Consider the following 22682-nt stretch of genomic DNA (forward strand, 5'->3'; position numbering starts at 1 on the left):
ATGCTGCTGCTCTGTTTCCCGATTCTTTGTTCCACTCGTCCTCTGCGAGGTCCACATGAAATCGTTTAGTAGCATCAAAAGTCTCTATTCCATCTCTACAATATTTTTCTAAATGCTTTATCAAGTCATTCTAATATTCCTCTCCCGCTCGCTATCAATCATAGCAACACACAAGATCATCTACAAGAACAGGTATCAGTATACGCCAAGCGTTATCAACGTACGTCATCTTACCAGACAGCAAGATAATTAACACGGCGATGACTAAATCACGAGTAGTCATCAATCCGTTTATCAAGAACGACCACTGCATGAAGAGAAACACCAACAATACTAGATGGGTGGCTGCAGAGCTCTTCACCTACCGAGCAGGACCAAGTATAAACACTCATGTAGTAACTCCTAGGCTCCGACACGATAGCCAAGAGGCGTCAATTTATGAGGAACCGGATAGTGTCTCTCCGAGAACTCGCGTTGTGACATCAATCAGAGACAATACAAGATCAGCATCACAGGTATCACTCTCTGCCACTGCTTACGCGGCTCGTAGGGACAGCCCGGTATCTGCGGCTGGACCGATAGATTTTTCAGATCTGGAACAGGTTAGAAAGGAGTCTGAGTGCACGGTATTTCCATCCTACCCAACTTCAACCACAAGGTCTGAGACAATAGCCCAGAGCTCATGGTTGAGCCACAACCAAAGAACATTCCCCGACACAATCGAAGCCGTGAAAAAGCCGGATACTCGAGCTAGCCCCTGGTATCGCACAGCAAGGCACATATACATGGCCGGACCAGAGGGTGAAGGCCAAAAGGCATGGAAGCTAATCCAAACAGTGCGCAGCAAACAGCGCATCGACGTTGCACTCAAGCAAAATGCACCGGCGCGGATAAAGGCACACGAAATGTACAATAAACCTTTACCGCGCCTACCCCTAACATCTCATCCTGATGGTGTGCTTTATCCTCCGTTACGGCCACGGCCTATTCAGGCGCGCTCAGAATCGAAAGGGAAAGAGGCCGAGGCCGAGAGTTGGAATGCTCGAAAGGACTCTGATTTCTCGCAGACTTCATACGAAGTACCTATAACTATTGACGATGATATCCATAGTACTGTCGACGCGAGTAAGCCCCTACCCCCCGCTTCGCACTTGAGTCCAGCACTCAAAGCACAAAAGACAGCTTCACAAATACAATTCAAACATGAGGTCCAGCCCAAGGTAAAGGTTGTAAACGTTAATCGCCCGGGCGGCTCTAAACATGACGCAGAGAAAGCAGGGGGGCATACATGGTGGAAGCCTTTGCCTTCCAAAGCCGCCCCGTCGCTAAAGATCAAGATATCATACCCAGGCCCGCTGATGGCTTCAGGAAAAGGCGCTGTAGTGAATATCGCGACAGAATCTGGCGGGGTAGGCGGCCCTGCAGCTGCAGTGTCTCTTCCAGTAACGCGTACCGGCGCCTTTCGCCCACAGGCCCAGACAAGTTATGATGCAAGGAAACAAATAGACAAAGGTAAGATGGGAAGGAAGAGAAAGAGCTCTGATGCTAGCTTCTGTTGTCAGGGTGTAGATGGTGAGCTGCTTGATAGATACCAGGTGAGTGACCAGGCGGCGAGTGACCAGGAGGATGACATGTTGCTTCTCCCGTTGTTTTCTGGTACGAGGGGTGGAAGGGATACAAACTTCTATCAACCCTATGTCGAGGTTTTAGACGAGTATTGAGACCGCATCGGCTCTGCATTATGATGTCCGGTTACCGATCACCGACCCAAAGTTGGGAGAAGCGCATTTGCAAGTGATTCAACTTTTGAACAAGTAATATATTGTTGTCAGTAATTAGTTTCCTGTTTTTATCATAGGGCAGCGGGAGAGGATAAACGAAGCGCACTTGCACCCAGATGGTCTAGGATATGGTAAAAATGTATACTACGATATGATATAACTTATGTGGCATCACTGCAAATAGTTGTTTTTATCGCGTTCTTGCTTTTCAATGAAGACGACCCATGGTCTTATTATGCAATGTTTGTCAGAAATGGCTATTAATAAGAAAGGCAGAATGTGGGCTCAAGGTGGTACGAAGATGCGAGCCTCAGCCCTAACGACGACAAAATCAGCGGAAGCAGTGCGTGTTGCTGCACGAGCAATATGTCAACCGAGGCGAGGCTAAATGAGGACTAAATTGTTTCGAAACAGGTGGTACGGCCGTGACGGCGGCTGATGGCCTTGCATGCGGACGGAACGGCTGGTCCCAGTGAGGGAGATTTTGGGGTAGAGTGGGTGGGATATAATTAGGTGAGTGAAGGCTTACCGAGTACTCGAATGCTGACATGTGTGGATGGACGGACGGACCAAAAATAAGGTTGCAGCAGGAAACGAAACAAAACCATCCCAAGGCAGCTAGACTGGCAAGCAGATGCCGGTAAATTCGCGGTAAATTAGCAGAGGAGACGAGGCTTATCAAGGTTGTCTCTGGGGATGATGGGGGTTTGCGGGCATGGCACTGTGTTATAGATGACGGTTTTCTAGCCGGGCAATGTCAAGGGCGACCCTGAGACATGGGTGGACAGTGGATGCAGGCTCAAATTGTCTTGGACAGACTCGAAAGGTGGTTGTGCGGCGTCGGCTTTCCTCATCGTCTTCGGGCGGGGTCCTTCAGGGCGGCGATTGGTGGCCAGGTAAAGCTGCGCGCTTCCCGCAAGCTTGATCGGCCTAGTGCGCCCACTCTGTTTAATGCACTGTCCATGCATCGTCCAACCACTCACCACCCACAACCGCCATGTCGCCTTTTGCAGGCGTCAAACAGCTGCCCTTCATTGGACATGACCAATTCTATGCCCTGGCCATTTCAACGCCAATGTGCTGGGCAGGCTTTGCTCCCGAGGGCACGAGGCCTAGTAGCATGGACCCTCCGAACCTCTTTGGTTTTCACTATCCTTTGCTGTGTCCTCGCAAAGCAAAGCCTCGGGGCACAGGCGAATACAACGTACTACCTGACGACTGACTGACACATCTCACCCTCCCCGTGGAGACATCGGGAGGACAGCCACGCTGACAGACAGCTTGGGAACCTGGTCAGATTAGCCCATAAATCAACCTCTTCGCGCGCGTCGTTTGTGCTTCGTTAATTGACTTCACCCGGGCGTCTATTTCTGGGCCACCACCACTCCCCTCTTCCCTCTGCGCGCCATTGGTATCCAGCTCGTCTCCCCAGTCAGCCTATCAGGCTGAACTCTGCAGTGGTGCCGACAGTCTTGCTCTAGCCGCCATACGTACATTTAGAACGTTGTAAGTACCCACCCGCTTTCCCATCGCCGCCTTCTCTACCTGCCACCACCCGTGCTCCCCGCTATCCAATCCTCGACCTTTGCGCCTTCGAACCGCCCGGATCTAAAAGGTCAGCGCTTCGCCCGTTGCCACTTCTCTTCTCTTTTCTCCAGCAGGTCTCTTATTGTAATACGTCGTGTATCTTTTATCAACCATCGCCCCTACCCTCCCGCGACTGGTCTAAGCTGGGCTGGATTATAGTCGTGGACGTTTCATTTCATCTCTCTCCCCACTGCCTCTTCCGTCTCCACTTGATGAGAGCCTCCGTCTTCAAGTGAAGCTTGACAAGTCTTGAAATGGCCGCCAACGATAAAAAGGTTACTACGATTACGACTGAAGAACGAAGCTCCGGAGATTCTCTTGATATCAGAACACCACGCGCAGCACGCTTTGCCGAAGCAACATCAGTACACTCGCCCGTTGACCCTCCCCGTTCACCCGTCGAGTACCCAACCAACCACTACAAGCCACAGCCCCAGATTGCAGACACAGGCTTCGGCTTCATGCAACAATCAGTCGAAATGGAGGAAACCGATCGGAGATATCTCCCTCCACCAACGCCAAAGACTCCCCTCAAGAGTGCTTTGAAGTCGCCTGGCGCTCCACCACGGACACCAGCCGGCGCAATGTCAATCATGAGCCCAACTTTTCGGGAAGAGCACCAGCTCGAGAAGCGCGAAGCATTGACAGACAAGGAGCAGGCCAAGGATCTAGTGAGTCCACCAATCGAGCATCACGTTATCATTTGTCGTTAACACCAGTTAGAAAATAAAGGTCCGAGTGCGACTGGCAAAAATCTTCCTTAGAGGCATCAACTTTGCCTGCTCGCTCATCGTTCTTTCCATGGTCGCATCCGCTTTCGCCATCTTCAACGCCACCAAGACTCTCGCACCCAGAAACGGTCTTCCAGCATGGGCCGACAACACCAAAATTTGGCCCCAGGTCCTTCTGCTCTCCATCGCTTGCATCTCACTGCTCATGTCCATCGTCGTCATCATGGCCTACTGGAGAGGAGGTCACCATCGAGCTGAAAAGGTCGCCGCTTACTACACCGTCTTCGCTGTCGCTTTCTTCATATTTAGCATCATCATGTGGGGTGTCGGTGCCGCCGTCTTCAATCAAAGCAAAGCACAAAACAACAACAAAGACATGTGGGGCTGGTCCTGTGTTGACAACAAGCGACGACATCTGTTCGAGGACGACGTGGCCTACAGCCTCGTCTGCCGTCTTCAGGTAGGCATAGACTACCAGCCTTGGACGAATACCAATATTGACATTTGACCAGAACTGGGCACTTGTATGCTGCATCATCGAGATTGTAGTCGAAGTTCTCGTCATTGCCATCTACGGCGTTGTCTTCTACCGCTTCTGGTCTAAGCGTAAGCTCCGAAAATCAATGGCTATGCGCGACCGCGCCCGCTCCGACTTGTATCTTGCTCAACTGCGTTCGCAATCCGCCCCCAACACCCCTGGCTTCGGCCCCATGTCTCCCCGTTCCGGCGGCTGGCGCCCACCTCCAGGCCACCCAATGTACGTCGACCCGCACTCCGCGGCAGAAGCTGGCGAGAGCGACAAGGTCCAATACGCATATGCACGCGAAATCGCCCAGCCGCAACCCTTTACCCTCCAGGCGCCGCCTATCAAGGTCACTGGGGCCACACCAAAGGTGGAACAAAATGGGTTTGATGCACCTCCGCGTGCCCATACCGTGTCACCACCACTCGCTTCCCCAGGTTTCCAGGAGCGGAGAAACGAGCATGTTGGCGCTGCACCAGGTGAACAACAGTACGCTGCGGTCCCCATTCCTGGTGCTTACACACCGCTGGCGTCACCCTCGTACCCACCACCCCAGCAACAATCCACAGGCTTCGACTTTGGTGCATCAGTCACAGGTCAACGATAAGGAGCTCCAAGTTGAAGCTGAGAGTGTGTGTGTTGTGATTTAGCGTGCAATGTGTTGTTCCCTTCTCTTCTATCCATCTGGAATCCTAGTCTGGCGATTTCTGGAAGTGTACATTTTGTCATCTAGGAGCAGGCTTTGGCCAGGCTTTTCATTTGTTGTTTGTCCGTGTTTCCCGCTCTTGCCTGTCTATCGCTAATCGCAAATTGGTGTTTTTTTGGGGGGAAACATATTTGGGAACTGGGATTTCTGCTTGATACCTTTGATATTGACGTAGATCAGAAAGATCTATTGACAGAGAATAAGAATGAGAGATGGCAAAAGACTGACTACTTCACTTCACTTAGTGTGTTTCTACATGCTTTTTGCAAGGCGTATGAACTCGGGGCCTCGTACTCGGCCGTTTCGTCAGCGCTTTGCTGGCGCTAGTGCTGGTGCTGTTGCTGGTGCTGGTGCTGTTGCTGGTGCTGGAACCGTGCCATGTACATCACTAGCACCGTCCCGACGCGCTGAGGAGAGTAAATTTTGCACTCTACCTGTAATTACTTGATAGCCGCTACGCCACGCGTCCCCTACATGCCATGTTCGCCTGGGTCGCAGAAACGGTGTGGAGCTAACCGCTCGGAAGCAACCGGCAAACGTCTACAGCGTGCGTATGCAGTATACATGTGTGTGCACGCTGTGGTGTACCGCGTAGCTGGGCGGCCAAGGAAACCTGGAACTAGGTAACCACATGGGGGCGGTATTTCTGTTGTCCATGTTATCACAATACAACAATGACTACTTGCTCATTTCTTGGCACCATGTGATGGAACGATGCGTGCAATAGAGACAAAGTAATTGATCCTATTGAGCACAACTTGTGCGTTAGTAGTCACGTGGAACAGAAACATCACAAGCAGACAGCAACACGCAAAGATGATCATACAATGGTTAAGCGGAACTTCACCCAAGTGAAGCCTCCATTGTGTTTGTGATCGTAGACCCGCTCGTTAGAGACAAGGTCCTGCTCCATTGATAGGCCGCAAGCTCAATGCTTGCTCTTTTGTAAGATACATTCCAGGACTCCGTTGGACCGAACCCCCCGAGACCGAAAATGCTGGTTATCGTGCAGAATCTTCACGTCGTTCCCTTTACACCCATTCGCCGACACGCTTATCGGACGATGCCCTCGAATCGGTTCTTGTACCACTTGACGGTCTCGGCCTGGTTAACGCGGTGGGAGGCGCCGATCTTGCTCTGGCACCGCCTGCGCTTGGCAACACGCTCGCCGGGGCGGGTCATGCAGACGTAAAAGTCCATACCGTAGATACTGCTCCAGTCAGCCTGTGTGTCTCGTGCTCATGGCCCATGCTTCACATACCCAATGCTAGGGTCGTACTTGATACCCAAGTCAATGTGCTCGCTGATGCCGAAACCGAAGTTGCCAGACTCTGAGAAGTTGCGCTTGCGGAGCTCGTACTCCTTGACCTTGAGGCCACGCTCAAGAATCTCCTCGGCCTTGGGACCACGGACAGTAACGTGGACGGCAATCTTCTCATTCCTTCGGATACCGAAAGTACGGACGGTGTAGCGGGCCTTTGAGTAGACGGGAGTTTGACCGGACAACTGCTCGAGCACCTTGGCGGCACGAGTGAGACGATCACCAGACTCGCCGACGGAGATGTTGAGGACGAGCTTCTGGATGCGGAGCTCCCGCATGGGGTTGGAGGCCTTTGAGTCGGACTGCCATGGTTGTTAGTTTGCGCATGGGAGTTGAGCGTGGCTTTTCGGTGCGTACCATGGTGGTGACTGCGGAGGTTAGTAGTCGTTGGGTGGCTGTCGAAGTCGCTGGTGTATACACAAGTCGCGATCTCAGAATGATTTTGGCCGCGCGAGTGGGAGCCCTAAGCGAGCTTGGCATATGCGCACGGACCATGTGGATGCTGCGAGAGTAATAGAGCTTCTGAACTTTCCCAACACCAACAGCTCCAAACGCCCCGCTCGTCGCCCGCCACAAGGGGAGAACTGCCTAGTCCTTGTTCAACACCTCCATTCCGAGTTTCAAGTCGTCTTCGGACGCGCCCCACCAAGTCATGTCTGGCGCCGCAAACAGACAGGGAAAGATGGTGAGTAACAGTGCCCAGCAGCTCGCGTCCTTGACCTGAGAGAAGACGCGCATAGAAACTGACTAACGTCTGGTGATTTAGCAAAATCTAGTAAGCGCCCCAGAATCCGCTCATGACCGCACCCAACTTACCAGTCCAGATCAACTACCGCATGAAAGTTACGCTGCAAGATGGCAGGCAGATGGTCGGGCAGATGCTCGCATTCGACAAGGTTCGTGTCGCATACTCTCGATACATGTTTCCTTCTAACCGCTTCTACAGCACATGAACCTGGTTCTCGCCGACACAGAAGAGTTCCGACGTACGCGAAGAAGGGGCAAAGCTGCACCGGGCGCAGCCCAGCAAGTCACCGAGACCGAGGAACGACGCGCCATTGGCCTCACCATCATTCGCGGCGCCCACGTCATTTCGCTGTCAGTTGATGGCCCGCCGCCCGCCGACCCCGCCGCGCGACTCGGAGCAAGTGGCACAGGTCCATCGACCACTGCAGCTCTGGCCGCAGGGCCCGGTGTAGCTCGCCCTGCTGGACGTGGTCTTCCAGTTGGACTTACTGGACCAGCTCCTGGTGTCGGAGGACCTGGCCCTGGATTTGGAGGTGGTTTCCCAGGCGCCCCTGGAGGTTTTGGAGGCCCGCCCGGCTTCCCAGGTCGCGGTGGTCCCCCAGGTGGTCCGCGTATGTCATCCGTGAGCGTTGATTCAGGTTGTAATAGCTAACGTATCACAGCCGGTTTTCCCCCTGCTGGTGGTCCTCCTGGAGCCTTCGGAGGCCCTCCAGGATTTGGCGGACCGCCCGGTTTCCCTGGGCGCGGCGGACCCCCTGGTTTCGGTGGCAGATAGACTTACGGGGACGGGGCATCATGATTTTCAACTTCATCTCAATGATTGAGGCGTTGGGGTTGGCGACAGGCGAACAGAGTGCATGTCATTGTGCATTGGAAGGGGCGAAAGAAATGTCCAACAGACATCAGGCGGAGCAAGCATCTCAGGTCTATGCCATGCTCAGAGGCCATGCAGAGAGAGAGTCCGACAGCATGGAAGTTTCGAGTAAAAGTGTACAGATTTGCTGGAGGATCTGGCATATACCACTGTTTGGATGCTGCGAAGGGCGCCAGTCGCATGAAGCCAACCACGAATATGGCTATTCAATCGTTAGCCGCTCCAATGTTAGCTGTAGTCGTATCCAAGCCCCCGCCCGTGTAAATGCGCCATGTCGATGCAGCTATGTAATCATGAAGTGATGAGGTGAACCTTGGGCTGTCCATCAACCATAATACTATGTTTGGATACGATCCGTCTGCCAATACACCAACTCTCTCAATCAATCATCAATCATGTTGTTGCCCTGTAATCTCCGCCCTGCCAGTCCGCACGTGATAGCATTCCCGTTGTCGCATCGCAGCTGCGGTCCCGGCCCCGGTCCCTGGTCGTGATCGGCCCCAATCGTGGCTTGGCAACCAAATGATCCGCATCTCGCAAAGTGCGAACCACACACCTTGACGGCCCGCCGCAACCTTTCTCAATCTTTGCCCAACGTCGGAAAAAAGCAGAGTTGAAGGATTCGTCCAAAATGGCTGCTGCGATCAAAGCCCTCAATGCGAAGATTCGCTCAAACAAGTATACTGACTACTTTTGCTCGACCCGTATGTTTTACCCGTTGTCGGAAAGCCGTAGCAAACGCTCTGCAGCTCTACTAGTGCTACACCACTGTTTTTGAGAGAACAAGTACAGAGGAAAGAGCTGGGAAGCGAATTGGGTTTGCGCGATACTAGATGCAGGGCGCATGAGGTTTTCAGGAAGGAGCGAACTGTTCCGCTGACGCCGAATGCAGATTTCTGGGGCCCAGCGAGTAACTTTGGTATCCCGATTGCGGCTATTGCGGACATGAGCAAAGACCCTGAGATGTATGTCTCTTCTACAGTTCCCGCATACAAAGCACATAGCATGGCTCTCCCTCCCCTCATATACACACTTCTCCACTACCACGTCCACACCCCGCCGTAAGAAACGAGCAAGCGATCCTAACAACTCTGCTAGTATCTCGGGCCGTATGACAGGCGCCCTAACCCTCTATTCTGCAACATTCATGCGATACGCCATGGCCGTCACACCGGCAAACTACCTGCTGTTTGGGTGCCACGCCATCAACTTCTCCTCGCAACTCGTACAAGGGTACCGGTACCTCAACTATTGGAATTTCGGTGGCAGAGAAGCATCGCTTGCGGGTAAGGCAGACATGGCCAAACAGGAGGCTTTGGGCGCGGCGGACAAGGCGGGCCAGAAGTTGGAACAGGTGGCGGATAAGGTCAAGGGTGTGATCCCAAAGTAAAGTTGTGGGGTGTGTGGCCAGGACAAGGGTGTATGAGGGTTTAGGAGTGTATGTTCTTCTGTGACATACCCACCTGATTACAATCTTCAAACTCTCGAATATGAACATTATAGTCTAGTCAACTTGATCTGAGTGTGAATTTGCCAAACATGAATGCAAACATCAATAAAAAAACTTTATCGAGGTCTCCTTACTACAAAACTTTACATAAGACTGCTGCGCCCCCCGATCTCCGTTCCTCCCTGACCATTAGGCAAATCCCCATCCCTGCCCTCTACAAACTCCCTATAAATACGTTCCAGCCTCATGCGCTCTTGCGCCGAAATACTACTACGACCTGAAGTAAGCGAGCTTTCAATGTGTTTCCACTGAATCTGCGGATCTTTCCTCTCACCACCTTCCTCATCTTCCTTCGCAGCCCCGTCCTCATCATCCTTGTCCCCACCACTACCGGGCCTATGGAGCGCCTTTTGTTTCCTCCTCAGAGCCTGCAACGCCGATATTTTCTGCGCAATCATTGCGCGTTCCGTCAGTTGTGCAGACGTTTTCATGGCGCTAGATTCATCGCCATTCCGTGGATCATGATCGGTTTCGTCTCCGTAGCGAAAGTAGGAGAATTCCGGGATGCCCTTTTCCTTGCCATCACCGTCTTTCTTATTTCCGCTGTCGATCCTAGAGGGGTCCACATCGCCAAGGACGTCGTGGATAGCTTCCAACTGTGCGTTGTATACAACGGCCTGGAGATCAGCACCGGAATAACCCTCAGTCCTCAGTGCAATGTCGCGCAGATTTTTGCCCTCAGGTCCGGATTCCAAAACGCTGGGTGCGAGGTGCAGTTTGCGCGTGACGGCACGAAGAATGTCGATTCGTTCCTCCACGTCTGGCATATCACACAAAAGAGACTTGTCGAGACGACCGGGACGCAAGAGCGCAGGGTCGATGAGATCGGGGCGCGAGGTGGCAGCAAGGACATAGACTCCGCTTAGACCTTCTGCACCGTCCATTTGGGTGAGAAGCTGATTTACCACTCGATCTGTCACGCCCGTAGAATCGTGGCCACGCTTCGGCGCGATACTGTCGAATTCATCGAAGAAGAGGACGCACGGTCGCGCTGCTTCGGCTCGTTCGAAAAGATCGCGGACAGACTTTTCAGAGGCGCCAATGTATTTGTTGAGAATTTCTGGTCCTTTGACGGATATGAAGTTTAATCCGCATTCTCCTGCTACAGCGGAAGCAAGAAGTGTCTTGCCACATCCGGGGTAGCCGTAGAGAAGTAAACCTGAGCGTAGTCGTAGCGGACATTTGGCGAAGATGGGGGCGTATGTTGTGGGGTATTGGAGGGTTTCTAGCAGAACCTGTCTCGTGGTGTGAAGACCACCTATCGAATCCCATTTCGTCGTAGACGACTGCAGGGTCACGTTTCGTAGCGAGGCAGGCGTGAACCCAGATAGTGCTTGTGTATAGTCTTGTCTGGTCAGAGAGACAATAGGAGACGTTGAGGTCACTGAGCGGATAAGGGCCTCGTTGCGAGCTCGAGATGTCAGGAGCACGAGGTCGCCAGGCATATAGCCGTCTGTTTGTCCAGCGAGATCGAGGAAATCGATTGAAGGGTCAATGGTGAAGCCATAGTCACCCGAACATGGTCTTGGTATGCTGTCAACACTAGGACTGCTGCGGTGGGAGGTACTGGGCCGGCTGGTCGAGGGAGAAGCTGGGAATGCGTGACCGTTCGGCTCTTGTTTTGTCTGGGCTTTTGCATCTTTGAAGGCGAGCATTTCCAATACCTTTCTTCTGCCATCCTTGTTGGGTGCCTTGAGACTGACAATCTCACGCACAATGTGTCCACCAACAATGACGTTGTTCAGTGCCTCTTTGCCTTGAGCTGTTGCAAGCAACACAACACCAGAGTCCATTGAGCAGTACTGTCGGACGATGTTGATTAGACACTCGCTGACATGCCGGCTTCGTCCGTTTTCGTTGCCAACTTGAAGCTCAGTCTCGACAGGACATAGCTTGTCCAGATCATCTAGAATGATGACGGCATTTCCGCCACCTCTTGCACCCCACGATGCACAAGCAAACAGTCTGTTGAGAGTTTCTTTGATAGTGGCGACTCGTGTCTCTTCTGTGACCAGCTTGCGACATGGAAAGTAGATGGTGTTGAAGAGATACTCGGTTCGAAGCTGATGAGCAAGAAGTTGGGCGCATTCCGACTTGCCGGCACCAAGCCCACCAGTGAGTAGAACAGAGGAATTGTGTGTGAGGTGCGATCGCAACTGCTGGATGAGAGGGTCGATGCCGACCAAATTCGCTGGGATCTCCGGTAGCGGATCTCCTTGTTGCCAGCCTTTGGCCCAGCTCGTCGGTGTGGAGACCTCTTGACCCAGCTCAAGCGGTGGTTTTCTTTCTGGAAAGAGTACCCATGATACTCCACCTCCACTAGTCGGCTGTGGTGGGTCGAATTTCACAATGCCTCCTTGCCAGCCCAGCTCGTCACCGGTTGGCGCAGGCAATATCATGCCGTCTGTGACTGGACCATCCAGCAGGCCGTCCTTCTTTCCGTATATGGATCTGATCCTTTGTAACGCGTTTTCCTGGTCTTGCTTGGACTCACCGCCGAATTTAAGAGATGCATTGGCTTGTGAAGCCGTGGTCGAGAAAGGAAGGATCTTGATGGACTTGACGACAGGTTCCCTGGACTCTTTCCCGCCTTGTGGCTTGATAGCGGACGGCTTGGGTGTTTGTGCTGGCGCGGCTTGGATTCGAACAAGTCCGCCTACGAAGTTTGGGAAGCCCAAGACAGCGCAGAGGTCGCTTGAGAGGGCGACGTGCTGGCTGTCTGGCGCATCTTCCCAGACAGCAATCTTGGCGACGACACGAGAAGCTGGTTTCTCCTGCTCTTGGTCTTTGGACATGTCGACGGGCTCTTGTAGACCTGCGGGTCTGATGACAGCCACAGACACGCAGCTAACGCCTCGGAGTGCTTTCGTGGCAAGTAGGTCCCTGTCTACCCACACCTTCAAGCCTTCAGGGCCTACGTGCTCGTCTTGATGGAACCATTCAGATGCGACACTACGATCGAGACCCCGCAAAAAGACCAGGCCCTTTGTGGCGCCATCTTCGCGGCCACTGCGTCGTCGGACAGTGCTCGTGGTGCTCCGTCCACTCTTCCTCGATGCAGCGCCCACGCTCCTGCTTTCCCGATTCGAGCTTCTTTCCTTTTGTCGCGTCTTGGGGGCAACGATGACTTCGGCATCGGGAGAGATCTTGACGAATGGTGATGTGTTTGGTGGGGCAGGAGCGATGGACGTCACGGTGATGTTGGCGGTCGTGGTGGGAGAGAGATGGAGGGTCAGAGGGTGCGGCGACTGGGCTTGCGGGTTCGGGAGTGCGCGTATCTGGGAGAGAAAGTTCAGTTCGAGGAATTGGGCATGCAGCTCTATCATCTCCCAGTCGACGGGGGTCAATGGCTCAATGTTGATGGTATGCGCCTGAGGCGGATCTAGATGCAGTATGATGCCAACCTTCAGCCCTTCATCGAGGCCAATCAAGCGTGCAAATGTGGCATCTACTTCTACAGCCGGGACATCCTGCTGGCTGACAGCTGGACTGCCCCTCAGGCCGTCCCGTCCGACAACAGGCGCTATCCTGCGCTTGCTCTGCATGCCCGTCCATCCGACAAAGACGGACTTTTGGGCGGCGTTCCTGTTCTCCGAAGCGCCGGGTGGTGGGGGCTGGCGGTATGAGAGTTGGACGACGACATTCTGGGCGACCTAGAGGCACTGTAAGCACTCGCGCAGTTGTCGTCGTGACAGCCATCGCATACCGTGTTGGCATTCACCAGCACCGAAACCAGCGACGACGGCAAGTTGACCAGGCAGTTCTTCAACGACTGGTGCAGGGCCACTTCGGCCTGGACAGCATTGCCAGCAGCCTTCTTTGGTGGCGGCATGGTGGTAGAGGAATGACCTGTATCCAACTTGCGCTTGAGTATTCAAGCTCACGCATGCATGCCGAGGTCGTCGGCGCCGACGGGTCAAAGGCGGTGGCCGCAGGCAGAATCCAGCCGTCCAGTCGCCCATGTGCCCTGGCGACGCGGTCGACGCGCTGCAGCAGCGCGACCAGCCCCGATTTTGTTATACCGCCTAGACGACGACGGCGAGGCGACAACAACGACAACGACAACCCTATACCTTTTGACCATCCCTCCTATCTTCTCCCCTGTCTATTCTCGACCCCAGGTGGAGATTGAGACGCAATGGCCCTCTTTACCATAAGTGCGCCTGTCAACTATGATGAGCAGGAAGGTGTGCATGCATACACGGGCGCAAAACACAGCCCATGCCTGGCTAACAGCACATAGCCGCCTTTGTTGACTTTCTCAAGAATTACAAGTCCATGTCCACGGATGCAGCCGACCAGCTAGAGAGTCTCAATCTCAATGGCCACGGCGACGACGAGTATGACATGGTCGACGACTCGGACGATCCCGCGCCCAACGCAGCACAATCGCGCAGCAAGTCCAAGCTCAAGTACATGAACCAGCTACAAGAAGTAGCAAATCGCGAGCGCGACGAGATCCAGATAGATCTCAATGATCTAGAGTCGGTCAGTCACCGACGCCATAGTGCAAGTAGCAGTGCGGGGCGCTGATGGACATGAACAGTACGAAAAGGCTACCTCAGACGATGAGCACAACTATCGGCTGATCGAGTCAATCGAGCGCAATGCCCATCACTACATCGAAATCTTCTCGCGCGCAGTCGACAAGTGCCTTCCCCAACCGACAAGGGAACTAAGGTACATCTGCAGCGACCATCTGATGGCCAGAACTGACTAAACCCAGCTTCAAGGACGATGTCTTGGATGTCATCATGACACAGCGTTCCAGGCGCAACGAGAGAATGCAAGAACTACAGGGAATCGATGACAACACAGAGGCTGCGCCCGAATCCATGTTTCCCCCAGCCTTGACGCGGCGATACACGCTCAACTTTAGGCCGAGGATACCATCTGGTGCCAGCAGTCAACGCAACACAAAGGCCCTCGCCGTTCGTAATGTCCGTGGAGAGCACCTGGGTCGCCTCATCACAGTCCGAGGTATCGCAACAAGAGTCTCAGACGTCAAGCCCGCCGTACAGGTCAACGCTTATTCCTGCGACCGCTGTGGTAGCGAGGTTTTCCAGCCTGTAACTACCAAGCAGTTTACTCCTCTAGTCGAATGTCCCTCAGATGACTGCAAGAGCAACAAGACAAAGGGTCAATTGTTTCTCTCAACCCGCGCCTCCAAATTTCTGCCATTCCAAGAAGTCAAGATCCAAGAGATGGCTGATCAGGTTCCCGTAGGCCATATTCCCCGCCAGCTCACCATCCACTGCCATGGTGCTCTGGTACGCCAGATCAACCCCGGAGATGTCATCGACTGTGCTGGTATCTTCCTCCCAACCCCTTACACTGGCTTCAAGGCAATTCGCGCCGGCCTCCTTACCGACACCTATCTTGAGGCACAGTATGTCATGCAGCACAAGAAAGCATACGACGACATGGTACTCGCACAGCCCACCCTGCGAAGGATGAATGAACTTGAGAGGACCGGTCAACTGTACGAATACCTCTCACGATCCATTGCGCCCGAAATCTTTGGCCATGTCGACGTTAAGAAGGCCCTCCTTCTTCAACTCATCGGTGGTGTCACAAAGGAGGTTGGCGACGGCATGCGCATTCGTGGTGATATCAATGTCTGTTTGATGGGAGACCCTGGTGTGGCCAAATCTCAATTGCTCAAATACATCACCAAGGTCGCGCCTCGTGGTGTTTATACGACTGGTCGCGGTAGCAGTGGTGTCGGTCTTACCGCAGCTGTCATGCGTGATCCAGTCACAGACGAGATGGTCCTTGAGGGAGGCGCCCTCGTTCTGGCGGACAATGGCATGTGCTGCATTGACGAGTTTGACAAGATGGACGACAGCGACCGGACAGCTATTCACGAAGTCATGGAACAGCAGACCATCTCCATCAGCAAGGCTGGAATTACCACCACTTTGAACGCCCGCACGTCGATTCTTGCCGCCGCTAACCCGCTCTACGGTCGTTACAACCCTCGCCTGTCGCCCATCGAGAACATCAACCTCCCTGCTGCGCTATTGTCGCGTTTCGATGTTCTCTTCCTCATTCTTGATACCCCATCGCGAGACTCGGACGAAGAGCTCGCCCGCCACGTTACTCATGTACACATGCACAACGCTCACCCTGAAGCCCCTGGAGGCATCATCTTCAGCCCAGCTGAAGTACGTCAATGGGTTGCTCGTGCGCGATCATACCGACCGACGGTGCCCAAAGAGGTCTCGGACTACATGGTCGGTGCCTACGTACGCATGCGACAGCAGCAGAAGCGCGACGATGGAAACAAGAAGGCCTTCACCCACACCTCGCCACGTACACTGCTTGGCGTACTCCGTCTTGCACAGGCTCTCGCACGTTTACGGTTCGCCGACCAGGTCATCTCAGAGGACGTGGACGAGGCTCTACGTCTTACTGAAGTCAGCAAAGCCAGCTTGTACGCGGATGAGAACCGTAGAGACGATCACACCCCGAACAGCAAGATCTACCACCTCATCAAAAGCATGGAAGCAAGTGGTGCTGCTGCCGTTGGTGATGGTACGCGAGGCGAACTGGACCTGCGCAGGGTCAGGGAGAGAGTCTTGGCCAAGGGTTTCACAGCAGACCAGTTCGAGTCTGCTATTGACGAATATTCCATGCTTGATGTAAGTTCCGACAACATACTCGGGAAAGAAAAAAGAGTTGTCACTAACATACCCCGACAGGTTTGGCAAACAACTGGCGAAGGCACGCGACTCGTCTTCATTGAAGCCGGAGAAGACGAAGATATGGACGCTGACAACGACTTCTAAGTCATGCGGACAAATTGGCAGCAAAGTAGAAGTGTGGGTATGGAGTTCCAAGGCGTTCAATATCCAAAAACACGCGGCATGTCTTCTTGACCAGCAACTATGTGCAGCTCCGCGAACAAATGCCAATGATGCTATGATATAATCATTACATGCGTGAGCCGTGTGTGGGTGATATGAGACACTTCAATATTGACACCCTAGTATAAAGAAGCTACTGAAGGCGCCAGATAAACTTCTTAGGAATGGAATAGTGGGGTTCATAAATACTGTCTGTCCCCGTCAAGTATTTCATGTTACCTAGATGCTTGCTATACACGTGCATGTGGTGCCAAGACATAGACACCTGATGCATCATCAGTGCGTGAACCGTCGCGGGGTCATTACCGAACAGTGGGAAAGCGATGCCACTTCCATAAAATCCCCTACACGCCATCACATCGATTTCTTCTTCCGGTTAGGCGCATGGGAAAATTGAGCGGTTCTACCTTCCTCAAGAGGTTACTCCCAAGGAACGAATCTCACACCTGGCTGCCCGCAAACTCGCACGATAAGCTTGCGCCAGCCTCTCCACTTTCTCTCTCTTCAACATCTCCATTGCTTGCGCATACGTAACGAATTTGCGCTCGAACAGACCACCGCAAAATGACGCAAGGCGCAGCAAACAACTTTGCGCAATTCATGGTGGTGGGCCGTACGTACACCCAGGGCTCAATGCCCATCCATAGCCTGGCTCTCACCATTGCCCGCTGCCTACTAACGTACAATGTAGCAACATGTTTTTTCCTCGGAATCCTGTTCGCACAGCTTCCATACGACTATAATGTCCTATGGACCACACCTACAGATCACGCAACCTACTTTGACATTCTGGAATCGCACATCAAATTCCTCTACGCCTCTCCGCCGATCGTCTCGCGCATCCTCAACTTAGTCATTGGTACCGGCCTGCTCGGTTTCCTCATTAAGCTCTTCAAGCTCAACCAGGCCAACATGCTCTTCGACGGCGCATCGCTCGTGCTCTATATGGCGGGCATTACTGTGTACCTGACAAATATTGTCAAGGGTTTTAGAGTCGTGACAGCAGGCATATACGGTGACCTAGAAAAGGCCGCGCCGGGGGAGGTGACTGAAGAGGATATGGGTGACTACATCTCAAGAGACGATACGCTGAGGGTTTTCGCGGCGAGCAACACCATCCTTTCGCTAGTGCTTGTGGGCGTCCTGGTGCTACAGGCAGGACAGTGGTATGCTAAGAGGGCCGAAGAGAAGGAGATTCAAGAGTTTGAGCGCTTGGCTGAGGAGAAGAAGGGTGCGGGAAAGAAGAAGCAGTAGAGCTAGGAAATACTGCAACCAAGTAGGGCTTGTGGGTAGCCGTTTCCCCTTGGCCTAGGCTTAAGTAGGCTTACTATCCAATCTTGCTTCATGGGTAATGTTCGAGATTTGGAATGAGCTGGCATGCTTGATACACATATTAGCCCCTATGGCAAAAGCACTGTAACCTCGCTGTACCTCGATTTTTACGAGTTTGTGGTTGCGACTTTATTGCCCACTAATCTATCTTTCCCCTGTTCAACATGCGCTTCACGACAACGGCCCAAAAACCAGGGGGAAATAAGATGATTCAGCGGTTTGCAGTCAGGTCGGGTAGTGCCTTTCTTTAATCACAATCATAACAAAATCCTCCTTCCTAGTCATTGCATACCGACCTTCTCCCACACACCCGGATCGAGCCTTGCCCAGCCATGTGAGCATCGATACCTGGAGAGATGTAATGAAACATACTTACATTAGTACTAGGAAAAGCGACCTGCGCTGTTAGACCACCTGGGTGTCATAAAATACTGGACATACTAGTGTAAAATAGCCACTGTAGTCGCCAGACACGTCTATTGGGTGCTTACCCCCACTGTCCAGTATTTTATGTCACCCAGGTGAGACCGACAATTTGTTGGTATCGATAACATCTGGCAATTGCAGGCCAGTCACGTGGAGGCGAAAGGACAAACAGGCAACAGCCAACCACCTTAGAAGCTAGGGCCACGACCCACCGTGGAGACTTGGTCGGCTTCAGTGACAACACTTGAATCTTCCACGAGCCAGAAAGCATGGATGACCCCAAGAAGATGCTCGCGGAGCTCATTGAACTATCCACCGAGACTAAACAGTGGGCCTTACACTTCCCTATTGAACACAATGCTCCAAACACCCTGCTTGAAACCTTGGGTAATAAGATGGGGAGTTCAGTTCCAGGAAGTTCCGATAACAATGGCGAAAATCTCGAAACTCTACGCTGCAGTCTAATGGCTCTGCCATCTCTCTCAGAGTTGGGAACTTCTTCCATCCATACCACATCTGAACTACCCAACCCCGCTGCCTTTCCACTCGATACAGCCGAAGACAAAGCTAGGAAGGAGGCTGAAGATATGATTCAGAGGGAGGAGGATAAACTAAACGCCATCATCACTTACGCTCTCCAGAAGGAGGTAGAGCACCAGGCATGGAAAGAGAAGAGACGCCGTCCCTCCCGTTTGATCCTTTCCAACCTGGCGGCCGACATTGATGAAGAAGCCATCCGTGAATTCTTTATCGAGTACAAGCGGAACCTGCAAGTCTTCTCTTCTAACCACTAATCCAACACTGCAACTTACTAACTTCCGTTTAGCTATAGCATCACTATTCATCCCGAGCGAGATCCGGTCAAGAGGACCAGGACCGCTCATGTGGACATGACTACTAGATCGAGTGCTGTGCGAGCCTCTTATGAGGTTGGTGGCATCTTTGGTCTGGTGGTCAAGATCAGACTGGCTGTGGAGTGAGGAGTGGATGTAGTCGTCTCGAGTCACTTGTTAGTTGCATGGCAAAGCCCGTGATTAGTGTTTGTAAGCGGGGATAATAATGAGGGTTATAAGGCCCAGGGAGGTGGCTATGGTGTATTCGCCTAACATTACTATACTAGTAGAGGATAGCAAACATGTTGAAAGACACAAGTATAATTCTCTGCAAGGTAAACATCCGTGACTTAAACGTATTGACATCACTACACATGCAGTCAAGTGTTACACGATGTAATGGTAGTCCTTTGGCTTGTTGTACGTAAACATGCACAATCAATGTGGAGGTGCATGCAAGCGTTAGAGTGGTAGGTTCCGAACGATCGGGACCGGCCGTAAGCTCCACGTTCAGAGGTCGCGACTCCACCGTTCGCCATCGCGCTCCCCCACTCTCGCAAACACGACGCCTATTTGCGATGAAATGACTTCACCAGCAACCTGCCTTCCTCTCTCCTTGTCTCCAGGCGACTACGGGTGAGGTGACTTGCTGGCGCACTGAACTAGACACACCAGGCACCATGGAGGCGGAAACTGACACAGCCTACAACAATGCGATCGAACAAGTTCGCGCCAAGGAGTATCCTATGCTGCAGAGTAAGTTTTCTATCAAGGCGGCTAGGATGCGTACTCATTTGACCAGATACAACCTATCTTGATCACGCTGGCACCACGCCCTACGCCAAATCCTTGATGGAGCGCTTCTCTGCCGATATGGTTGCGAACCTCTACGGCAATCCGCACTCGTCCTCCAACGCCTCCCAACTGACAACCCGGCGGATCGAAGACGTACGGCTTCGGCTTTTACACCTGTTCAACGCCCACCCGCAAGAATTTGACGTGGTATTTGTGGCCAACGCCACCTCTGGCATCAAGCTCGTCATGGATGCATTTCGTGACCAGGATGACGGCTTCTGGTACGGTTATCACAGAGATGCACATACAAGCCTCATAGGAGTGCGCGAGGCGGCGGCCGAACACCGATGCTTTACTTCGGACAGCGAGGTGAACGAATGGATCCACGACCAGGGCAGGGCGGTTGGTCCGGCACAGCTTTTTGCATATCCGGCCCAGTCCAACATGAACGGACGTCGACTACCGTTGGATTGGTCCCACCGTATTCGCACCAACAAACAAGACTCTGTGTATACCCTGCTAGATGCTGCCGCCCTTGTTTCAACCTCGCCTCTTGACCTCAGGAATGCAGACGAGGCTCCCGACTTCATTGTATTGAGCTTGTATAAGATGTTTGGGTTTCCAGATCTTGGCGCCTTGATTGTCAGGCAAGCATCAGCATCGGTATTCGACAAACGACGCTACTTTGGTGGCGGCACTGTCGAGATGGTTGTATGCCTAAAAGAGCAATGGCATGCAAAGAAGACTGATTCGCTTCATGAAAGGCTTGAGGATGGCACATTACCGATACATAGTATCATGGCGCTTGACACGGCAATGATACTACACCAGGAACTTTACACTTCACTGGACAGGATTTCAAGACATACCACCTTTCTTGCCCAAAGGCTGTACGAAGGGCTTTCGTCACTACGACACGGTAATGGTGAGGAGGTATGCCACGTCTACAAGGACCCGGCGTCCAGATATGGAGACTCGCTTACCCAGGGCCCTGTTGTTGCTTTCAATTTCCGGAATGCGTGTGGCGGCTGGATCAGCAACGCAGAGGTGGAGAAACTGGCCATGGTAAAGAACATCCAAGTCAGGACTGGCGGCCTCTGTAATCCTGGAGGCGTTGCATCATCGCTAGGATTGGCACCATGGGAGATGCGAGAAAACTTTTCTGCCGGGCAACGGTGCGGTAACGACAACGACGTCATTCGCGCGAAGCCGACAGGAATGATACGCGTCAGCTTTGGAGCAATGAGTACCCTATCAGATGTGGCAAACTTTGTTGGATTCGCGCGCGAGTTCTTCATACAAGCAAGCCCACCGGTGAATGCGTCTCCAATCAGGGCTGTTGAACTCGAGCCACCAACGCAAAGTCGCTTACACGTGGAGAGGCTGTCTGTCTATCCTATCAAAAGCTGTGCGGCCTTCAGTGTACCGCCGGCCAGCCCATGGGAGGTGCGCCCAGAGGGCCTCGCGTGGGATCGGGAGTGGTGTCTTGTACATCAAGGCACGGGAGCCGCACTGAGTCAGAAGCGATACCCAAAGATGGCATTGATACGCCCCAGTATCGATCTCGAAAAGGGTCTGCTACGCGTGAACCTATCAGGCGCTCTATTAGATACGACTGATACGCACGAGATTACAGTGCCTCTCTCGGCTGATCCACGGCTGTTTGCAGATACAGCGGTATATAAGGATGCGAGCGCCAAGGTATGCGGAGACTCGATCCAAGCCAAGACATATCGGTCCAGTGAGATATCGTCTTTTTTTACGCAAGCCCTTGGGGTGGCCTGTCACCTTGCGCGCTTCCCTCCTGTTAGCAGTGGGAGTGGCGTTTCCCGACACTCGAAAGCGCATCTACAAAAGTACCAGAAGGCGGGCGCTATGCGAGTACCCGGCGCCTTTCCAGAAACGGTTCCCAGCATGCCCGGCGCGTGCGTTTCAAAGCCCATCTTGCTAGCAAATGAGAGCCCCATCCTTACTATATCGCGATCGAGTCTCAACCGCCTGAATGAGTTGATCAAGGCAGAGGGCGGTAAGGCAGCGCAAGCAGAGGTATTCAGAGCCAACATTGTGGTTGCGGAGAATCCAGCATACCCGCCTGGGCTTGAGGACCCGTATGCTGAAGACGACTGGCGCTACCTTCAGATTGGCCAGCAGTACTTTGAAATGCTTGGAGCGTGTCGAAGATGCCAGATGGTTTGCATCGATCAACAAACGGCGGAAAGGAACCAGGAGCCGTTTGTGACGCTTTCCAAGACACGTCGATTTGACGGGCGCGTCTACTTTGGAGAGCATAGCTGCCATGTACCGTGGGGTGATGTGTCATGGCCTCTAGGGCAGAACCCGATGATTGCGGTCGGAGATGCCGTGAGGCCTATTAAAGAGGACGAGGTAGACGGGAACAGTAGGCTACAGGAGCTTATAGGCTAGCGCACTGGCATGCTTTTCTGGGCAGATGGCGGGAGAAGGCCATTGGCCGACCAAGTAGGCAGTGTGTAACATAGGCAAACGGGCGGGTCGCCGGGTACATGGCGATGAAGCAGATGGGAATGCCATGGGGCCATGTGATAGGCAACGGCGAGTTACAGGAAGGGTCGAGTGTAAGCGCTGATAACTATGTTTCAACGGCGAAGCGGAGTCAGGTGTCTGGTAC

The 22682-nt window shown here is 53.0% G+C and overlaps 12 protein-coding genes across 12 annotated transcripts; 10 read left to right on the forward strand and 2 right to left on the reverse strand.

Moving 5' to 3' along the window:
* Nucleotides 1-785: 785 nt before the first annotated feature.
* Nucleotides 786-1721, forward strand: PtrM4_032260 (uncharacterized protein; the record flags this gene model as incomplete). The annotated part of the gene is made up of 1 exon (XM_001939064.1): nucleotides 786-1721. One exon carries the CDS (start codon nucleotides 786-788, stop codon nucleotides 1719-1721), a length of 936 nt encoding a protein of 311 aa, XP_001939099.1.
* Nucleotides 1722-2778: 1057 nt separating this feature from the next.
* Nucleotides 2779-3003, forward strand: PtrM4_032270 (uncharacterized protein; the record flags this gene model as incomplete). Its single annotated transcript, XM_066104002.1, has 1 exon — nucleotides 2779-3003. One exon carries the CDS (start codon nucleotides 2779-2781, stop codon nucleotides 3001-3003), a length of 225 nt encoding a protein of 74 aa, XP_065966204.1.
* A 619-nt stretch (nucleotides 3004-3622) lies between these two features.
* Nucleotides 3623-4081, forward strand: PtrM4_032280 (uncharacterized protein; the record flags this gene model as incomplete). The annotated part of the gene is made up of 1 exon (XM_001939065.2): nucleotides 3623-4081. The coding sequence occupies one exon, from the start codon at nucleotides 3623-3625 to the stop codon at nucleotides 4079-4081; it is 459 nt and encodes a 152-aa protein (XP_001939100.2).
* Nucleotides 4082-4722: 641 nt separating this feature from the next.
* Nucleotides 4723-5229, forward strand: PtrM4_032290 (uncharacterized protein; the record flags this gene model as incomplete). Its single annotated transcript, XM_066104003.1, has 1 exon — nucleotides 4723-5229. The coding sequence occupies one exon, from the start codon at nucleotides 4723-4725 to the stop codon at nucleotides 5227-5229; it is 507 nt and encodes a 168-aa protein (XP_065966205.1).
* A 1152-nt stretch (nucleotides 5230-6381) lies between these two features.
* On the reverse strand, nucleotides 6382-7144 carry PtrM4_032300 (60S ribosomal protein uL5; the record flags this gene model as incomplete). Its single annotated transcript, XM_001939066.2, has 3 exons — nucleotides 6382-6538; nucleotides 6590-6951; nucleotides 7007-7144. The coding sequence occupies 3 exons, from the start codon at nucleotides 7142-7144 to the stop codon at nucleotides 6382-6384; spliced, it is 657 nt and encodes a 218-aa protein (XP_001939101.2).
* Nucleotides 7145-7301: 157 nt separating this feature from the next.
* PtrM4_032310 (LSM1, Small nuclear ribonucleoprotein (snRNP) protein) lies at nucleotides 7302-8171 on the forward strand (the record flags this gene model as incomplete). Its single annotated transcript, XM_066104004.1, has 5 exons — nucleotides 7302-7334; nucleotides 7416-7424; nucleotides 7474-7545; nucleotides 7596-8007; nucleotides 8059-8171. The coding sequence occupies 5 exons, from the start codon at nucleotides 7302-7304 to the stop codon at nucleotides 8169-8171; spliced, it is 639 nt and encodes a 212-aa protein (XP_065966206.1).
* Nucleotides 8172-8901: 730 nt separating this feature from the next.
* Nucleotides 8902-9660, forward strand: PtrM4_032320 (UPF0041 domain protein; the record flags this gene model as incomplete). The annotated part of the gene is made up of 3 exons (XM_001939068.2): nucleotides 8902-8974; nucleotides 9163-9235; nucleotides 9369-9660. The coding sequence occupies 3 exons, from the start codon at nucleotides 8902-8904 to the stop codon at nucleotides 9658-9660; spliced, it is 438 nt and encodes a 145-aa protein (XP_001939103.1).
* Nucleotides 9661-9863: 203 nt separating this feature from the next.
* Nucleotides 9864-13612, reverse strand: PtrM4_032330 (SpoVK, ATPase AAA+ class; the record flags this gene model as incomplete). The annotated part of the gene is made up of 2 exons (XM_066104005.1): nucleotides 9864-13433; nucleotides 13487-13612. The coding sequence occupies 2 exons, from the start codon at nucleotides 13610-13612 to the stop codon at nucleotides 9864-9866; spliced, it is 3696 nt and encodes a 1231-aa protein (XP_065966207.1).
* A 306-nt stretch (nucleotides 13613-13918) lies between these two features.
* On the forward strand, nucleotides 13919-16571 carry PtrM4_032340 (DNA replication licensing factor MCM7; the record flags this gene model as incomplete). Its single annotated transcript, XM_001939070.1, has 5 exons — nucleotides 13919-13967; nucleotides 14024-14268; nucleotides 14327-14460; nucleotides 14507-16424; nucleotides 16485-16571. The coding sequence occupies 5 exons, from the start codon at nucleotides 13919-13921 to the stop codon at nucleotides 16569-16571; spliced, it is 2433 nt and encodes an 810-aa protein (XP_001939105.1).
* Nucleotides 16572-17213: 642 nt separating this feature from the next.
* Nucleotides 17214-17903, forward strand: PtrM4_032350 (secretory component protein shr3; the record flags this gene model as incomplete). Its single annotated transcript, XM_001939071.2, has 2 exons — nucleotides 17214-17262; nucleotides 17341-17903. 2 exons carry the CDS (start codon nucleotides 17214-17216, stop codon nucleotides 17901-17903), a joined length of 612 nt encoding a protein of 203 aa, XP_001939106.1.
* Nucleotides 17904-18676: 773 nt separating this feature from the next.
* PtrM4_032360 (RNA-binding protein (RRM domain)) lies at nucleotides 18677-19387 on the forward strand (the record flags this gene model as incomplete). Its single annotated transcript, XM_001939072.1, has 2 exons — nucleotides 18677-19161; nucleotides 19234-19387. 2 exons carry the CDS (start codon nucleotides 18677-18679, stop codon nucleotides 19385-19387), a joined length of 639 nt encoding a protein of 212 aa, XP_001939107.1.
* Nucleotides 19388-19920: 533 nt separating this feature from the next.
* On the forward strand, nucleotides 19921-22459 carry PtrM4_032370 (CsdB, Selenocysteine lyase; the record flags this gene model as incomplete). Its single annotated transcript, XM_001939073.2, has 2 exons — nucleotides 19921-19996; nucleotides 20043-22459. 2 exons carry the CDS (start codon nucleotides 19921-19923, stop codon nucleotides 22457-22459), a joined length of 2493 nt encoding a protein of 830 aa, XP_001939108.2.
* Between the last annotated feature and the right edge of the window lie 223 nt (nucleotides 22460-22682).

Source organism: Pyrenophora tritici-repentis, chromosome 1 (genome assembly GCF_003171515.1).
Source record: "Pyrenophora tritici-repentis strain M4 chromosome 1, whole genome shotgun sequence".
NCBI lineage: Eukaryota > Fungi > Ascomycota > Dothideomycetes > Pleosporales > Pleosporaceae > Pyrenophora > Pyrenophora tritici-repentis.